The 6000-nt window shown below is 46.2% G+C and overlaps 1 protein-coding gene across 2 annotated transcripts in view; it reads right to left on the bottom strand.

The window, feature by feature from the left end:
- The window catches only part of pde4dip (phosphodiesterase 4D interacting protein), a 157308-nt gene that overhangs the window by 54287 nt on the left and 97021 nt on the right, over positions 1–6000 (bottom strand). For both annotated transcript variants that reach the window (XM_083969576.1, XM_083969577.1), the window contains exon 10: positions 398–535. In XM_083969576.1, the coding sequence (XP_083825702.1) occupies positions 398–535 (138 nt within the window). The remainder of the gene's footprint in view (positions 1–397; positions 536–6000) is intronic.

Raw genomic sequence — 6000 nt, 5'->3', positions numbered from 1 at the left:
CCCTCATTTTCCTCCTCCGTCACCTACTTGTTGAGCTTGAAGCTGTGTGTGTTAATGTGTGTGTGTGTGTGTGTCTGAACCAACTCCTGTTGTTGTGTAATTAACTGATGCAACGATCAGCTGGAGGTCAGAGGTCAAAGGTCAGAAGGAGAAGCTTGAAGAATAGCTTGTTTTTAGACACTTTTTTTTTTTTTTTACTTATTTCAAGCCTATTTTCACTTGAAATAAGTAGAAAAATCTGACAGTGAGAATTGAAACAAGTGAAAATGATCTAAAAACAAGTTCATTTTTAGGTGATGAGTCTTATTTTAAGTGGAAAGAGTTTAGTTTTGACTAGAAATGAGACATTTTGACAAGAAATAAGACAAATATTCTTGGAAAGAGTTTGATGTCGTACCTGGTTCCTGGTCTCGCTCTCCCTGATCTTGGCCTGCAGGGATCGAACCTGGTCCTGGGCCTTCTGCAGCTCGCCGACACACTGACCGGCCGCGCTCTCATAGTGACTCAGCTGATCCTGCTGCTCGTCAATCAACCGCTGAAACACACAAACACACACGTCATGAGTTAAAACAAATGGAAATATAATAAAATAACATATAATCTATAATAAAACATCCACATTGAGTCAAACAAACGGTTTAAAGTTTTAAAGCGTACATTTTTGGAAATATTGTAGAGATATTTCTGGGGGAAAAAATGGTACAATTTCTCAAAAAACATTTAAATATTTCTAGTGGTAAAAATTCTCAAAAAAAAAAAAAAAAAGTTAAAAATCTTCTAGAAAAAAGTGGTTAAAAAAAGGCTGTTTTTTAATACTAGAAAAATTGTCAAATTTCTAAAAAAAAGTTGAAAAAAATTCTAGAAAAAAGTGGTAAAAAATTGTTTTTTTTAATTCTAGAAAAAATGGTAAAATTTCTAAAAAAAATTAAAATAAAAAGGAAAAAAAAATTCTAGAAAAAAGTGGTAAGATTTCTAAAAATAACCCCCCCCCCCCTCTAAAAAGGGTTAAAAATTCTACAAAAAGTGGTAAAATTTCAAGAAAAAGTTCCTCTTTAAGGACGCACTTTTGCCTAAACTCTTCTGTGACACACACACACACACACACGTCATGAGTTAAAACAAATGTAAATATAATAAAATAACATATAATATATAATAAAACATCCACATCGAGTCAAACAAACAGTTTAAAGTTTGTTTTAGTGACAGAGATGAAACGCTGAGTCATGGTCAGTGTGTGCAGCAGTGCAGAGTGATGATGTCATCTTGCCGCTGGATGGACGGATGACTTCCTGGTGGGGAAGCAGCTGTTGCCACGGCAGCACGCTGTTGACTTCCTTTGTTTTTGTTTTGATTGGCGCCGCGTAGCGAGGTGATGTCACTCCCCCCCCCCGACCCCCTCAAGGACGTTAGTATTAGTCATGTGTGTGTGTGTGTGTGTGTGTGTGTGTGTATGTGTGTGTGTGTGTGTGTATGTGTGTGTGTGTGTGTGTGTGTGTGTGTGTGTGTGCAGCTGTTTCAGTTAACGAGCAGCGAAGGCGTCGTAGTAACGAGCTCATGTTTTAGTTTATTGATCCTATGAGTTCCTCGTCAGCGACCGGTTCAGTCCTGGTTATAGAGAAAGTTACTGTAGAAGTTTGTGAAAAGATTCATTAGCTGAAGCTTCGTTTAAACACAGCGCCGCCTGCTGGTCAGTAGGTGAAGTGCAGCGTTGCATTATAGTCTACTTGCCAACAATGAGTACCCGGAAATGTTGAGTACCCCAAAGTTTTATGTTAGAAATATGTAGTATGGGTCCCCAGTATTCAGAAACTGCCGGATGCTAACTTATATATATTGGGCAATTAGCATAACAGACATAATTAGCATAAATTAGCATAATTGCCTATATGGGCAATATTTCAACAAAATTGACTTGGCTGATCTGGGCAATATTGGAGTGGTTGTAGGGGTTATTGATCAAATTCAAAATTCAATATGGCTGTCTAAACCGGAAGTGACCAGATTTTGAATTCCATCAAAATCGGCCCACTGGCGGTTAAAATCTGGTCACTTCCGGTTTAGACAGCCATTTTGAATTTTGAAAATGTCAGAAATGGATTCAGCATCATCAATAACCCCTAAAACCACTGCACAATCATCCGGCAGTTTCTTAATACTGGGGACCCATACTATATATTTCTAACATAAAACTAACTATAAACTGTAAACTATATCTAACTATAAACTGTAAACTATATCTACTATTATTTCTATACTAATGAGGACTTTCATAGTAATTACTCTTCATTGAAATAATGTTCATGTTATCAAGGCCAATGCTGCTCCTACAATACTGATCGAAATGCATCACAGAAGGAGAAGAAGGAGAAGAAGAAGAGGTATCTAATGTTTGTTTACAGTCGTCCAATCAAACGGCCTAATCAAGCCGTAACCATAGAAACCTTTTACTGTAAACTGCTGACTGGTCGGTTGGCTGACGGACCCTGATCCTGGATCATCATCGTCCTTGCTCCTCCATTAACATGATGACAATAAGAAGTTATGAGGCTGGATGGATCAGCTTCGCACGGAGGCTCGACTGCTGGGAGACTGTCTCTATGGCAACGGAGGCGTTGCTAGGATACTGACGAGGAAGGGGAATTTAACCCCCCTCCTCCTCCTCCTCCTCCTCCTCCTCGTCTCCGCTCCTCTCCTCCCTGAGAGAGTAATCAAGGCTCTGAGAGCGTTCAGGATGATGAGATCTGTGGTTCGCTTTCTAAAAGATTCAGATCAGTGTCACTTTGAATAAGAAGAACTCATAACATTTAGATTTAGATTGTTTACGGTGCAGATTAGATTTGGTTGATTCAGATTTTCCAACTGTTTCCTCACAAAGGAAGGAACTAATTACATCCCAGGGGTCAAAGGTCAAAGGTCAAGAACACGGTGACCTCATAGTGAAAACATAATAAAACCTGATATCTAAAGGAGGATATCCATCAGATCTGGGACATTATTGTTCACTGTGACTCCAGGATGATTAAACAGATTAAAGCCGCGTTAAACACCAGAAACAGAGAAAAAGACAGAGTTGTGTTCAAACTCCAAACTAGGGACGCACATTTTGAATTTTTTTTCTGACCGATGATAACCGACGCTTGTTAACCGATAAGGTTGAACCAATAGTATTAAAGCAGAAGTAAGCGATATTTTTGTGTTAATCTAAGTCTTAAATAGTTGTATCTTCCGACAGCAATCACTTCTATAGAGTGTTTGGTCTGAAACACGGGTCTGTCAGTCACTCTGCTCTGCTCTGAGCCCAGGAGAAAACTTTCCTTGTATCCTACAACCTTTATCCAATGTGGAGAGAGAACGGCATAAAGGGGCAGTCCTCTCTGTGTGTGCAGCCAAGGGATGCGCCTGAATGTGGTGACGTAGGGACGAGGGCGGGGGCTGCTAACTCCATCTGCTGACAGGAAGTTATGGTGCGTTCAAGGCAACTCGTAACTCGTGTTTTTCCGACCTGTGAAGTCGTACCAGTTCGATCTGGTACGAGTTCACGGGTCAGAAGTTACGAGTGGCCGTTATAGTGACTTTCACCGGTAAAACAGGTCGGAGAAACACGAGTGGGTTGCCTGGAACGCTACAAAGTCGTAAGTTGTGACTTGAAGCTGTAATTTACGGTTTCGAAAGCCTGCCTGGAACGCAGCATTAGCCAAAACCACTGGATCACTTACTTCTGCTTTAAACAGTTAAACATGTGCATCCCTGACTCCAAACATTAAAAGTGGATTAAATGTTGAGTGGGAGTCGTGTCAGAGCAAAATCTAAATATGACGATGGAGGGACCGACAGTCGTCCACTGTTGTAACGTCTAGAGGTGTGGGGTATGATGACATCATGTCTACATAAAAACGCTGGGGCGGCCTTTTCAGACGTTCCCACTCTGGGACCCGTTTCCACCACTCGAAAACGCTGTTTCCATCTGGATGAAACGCTGAATCGATATAAAACTTATGCAGATTCACTGAAATCCTGGTCATCAAAGGTCAGAGGTCAAAGGTCACCTCATAACAATTCTGACTAAATCTCCTGTGGTTGGTTGTGGGTGACGTAGCAGCGGAGGGATACGAGGCGCTCGGACGTCGCTGCTGGTCGGTCGGTCGGTCGCGGGAACTAACTCTAGCCTCTCGCGGAAATGCATTTCATTTCATTTCTGAGGGAGAGTCTGGCCTCATCCCCCCTCTAAGCGTTTGGGGTGTTGACAGACAACCCCATTCAGCCAATCAGCAAGTTGGTGTAGTGACGGGGCTTTGCACCAGTCGGTCCCTGATTGGCCAACGTGCTGATTGGCTCGGCCTTCTGAGGGTTTCAGGCCAAATGAAATGCATTTCCGGGAGAGGCTGGTTTACGAGGCTAAACCAAGGGGGCAGTTGTCGGTCTGAGAAGTGAAGCTCACTTCCGCGTTCAACAAACTGCAATCCCCTCTTCTTCCTCTGGGGGCTGGCTCCAGAAGGGAGCAACTCCAATCGAGCCCCATGTTAAAATAGCCGATTTTACAGCTTAAAAAAACATATTTACAGCCTGGTACATTTTATTTTTTGGTCTCAACCGATAATTTCTACCCCCGCACACACTCTGAGGGGGGTGAATTTTTTTAAACTCTACCGTTTTACTATTATTAGGTTTAAAGTTGTGGCCAATCAGGGCGCGGAAACGTTGAGTGACAGGTCCGGCGACCGCTGCTACGAGGCCAGTGGGCGGGCCCTCGGCCGGCCAACGGCCGCACCGCTCCAAATGTGGCAGTAGAATCCAACATGGCGCGGTTCAAACCCCCGTAGTAGCGGCACAAAACAGACTCCCCCAAACCGATGGGTGACGTCACGGTGCTACGGCCATTCTTTTTACAGTCTATGGGCTAAACTAACTAACTACCTGCTGGAAGCGAAACGGGCCACAGGGCACGTAGTCGTCCAGCCACTGCTCCTCCAGCAGGTCCAGCTCCTCCTGCAGCTGCTGCTGGGGGTCAGAGGTCATCACCAGCTCTGGTACCGACCTCAGCGGGACGGACAGCGCCAGCGAGGAGGAGAAGGAGGAGGAGGAGAGAGCTCCTTCTGGCTGCAGTTTGGTCTTGTTGTTGTGCAGCAGCAGCACGGGGATTCTGCTGCCGGGCCGAGGCCTCAGCGGCCGGTGGCGGCGCTGGAGCTCCCAGCTCCTCAGGAGGCTCAGCGCCGACCGCAGCCCAGAGAGGAGGCTCTCTGCTGGGGCTCGGTCCCCAAAGACCTCCCCTCTCCTCCCTGGAGCTCCATCTCGCTCTGCTTCTGCTTCTCGTTCTGCTTCTTCCCCAAAGACCTCCCTTCTCCTCCCTGGAGCTTCTTCTGCTTCTGCTTCTTCTCGTTCCTTCTCTGCTTCTGGTTCTGGTTCTTCTGGCTCTTTGTGTTTCACAGCGGAGCAGCTGACGTCCACGGCCGTGTCCAGAGACTCCACGGAGGAGGACGGACTGGGACTCGTACGGTCACACGTCAAATCTGTTTTATCGGCGTCTTTAGTGGCATCTTCCTCCTCCTCCTCCTCCTCTGTTGCCATGGCGCTGCTGCTGCTAGTGGCGCTAGCACTAGCGGCGTTGGCGGAGTAGCGTGTGGACGGACCGCAGGACGTGCTCCTCCGTCCCGTCCCGACCCGGCGAGGGACCTTACACACCGCCTCGTAGTCCGAGTCCGCCACACGGAGCGCCGCGCAGCCACGGCAACGCCTCGGCTTCTGGCCCGGGTCTCCTCCTCCTCCTCCTCCTCCGGTGCAATGATGATGATGATGCTGCTGGTTCTGGTGCTGGTCCAGAGCTGCCGGATCGTCGTCTTTATCCGCCCACGACTCGTACACAGAGTAGGTCAGATCGTCTTGGATCATGTCGGAGTATCTCACATCCTGCAGCGCCGACAAATCCACCATATCGGGCACAATCGGCGCCGATAGCGGTTCTGAATCTGGTTTCGGTGCAACTCCTCCTCCTCCTCCTCC

The sequence above is a fragment of the Trachurus trachurus genome (genome assembly GCF_905171665.1).
Source record: "Trachurus trachurus genome assembly, chromosome: 4".
NCBI classification, from domain to species: domain Eukaryota; kingdom Metazoa; phylum Chordata; class Actinopteri; order Carangiformes; family Carangidae; genus Trachurus; species Trachurus trachurus.
The sequence above is the reverse complement of the archived record's forward strand: the minus strand, read 5'-3'. Positions and strand labels throughout refer to the sequence as shown.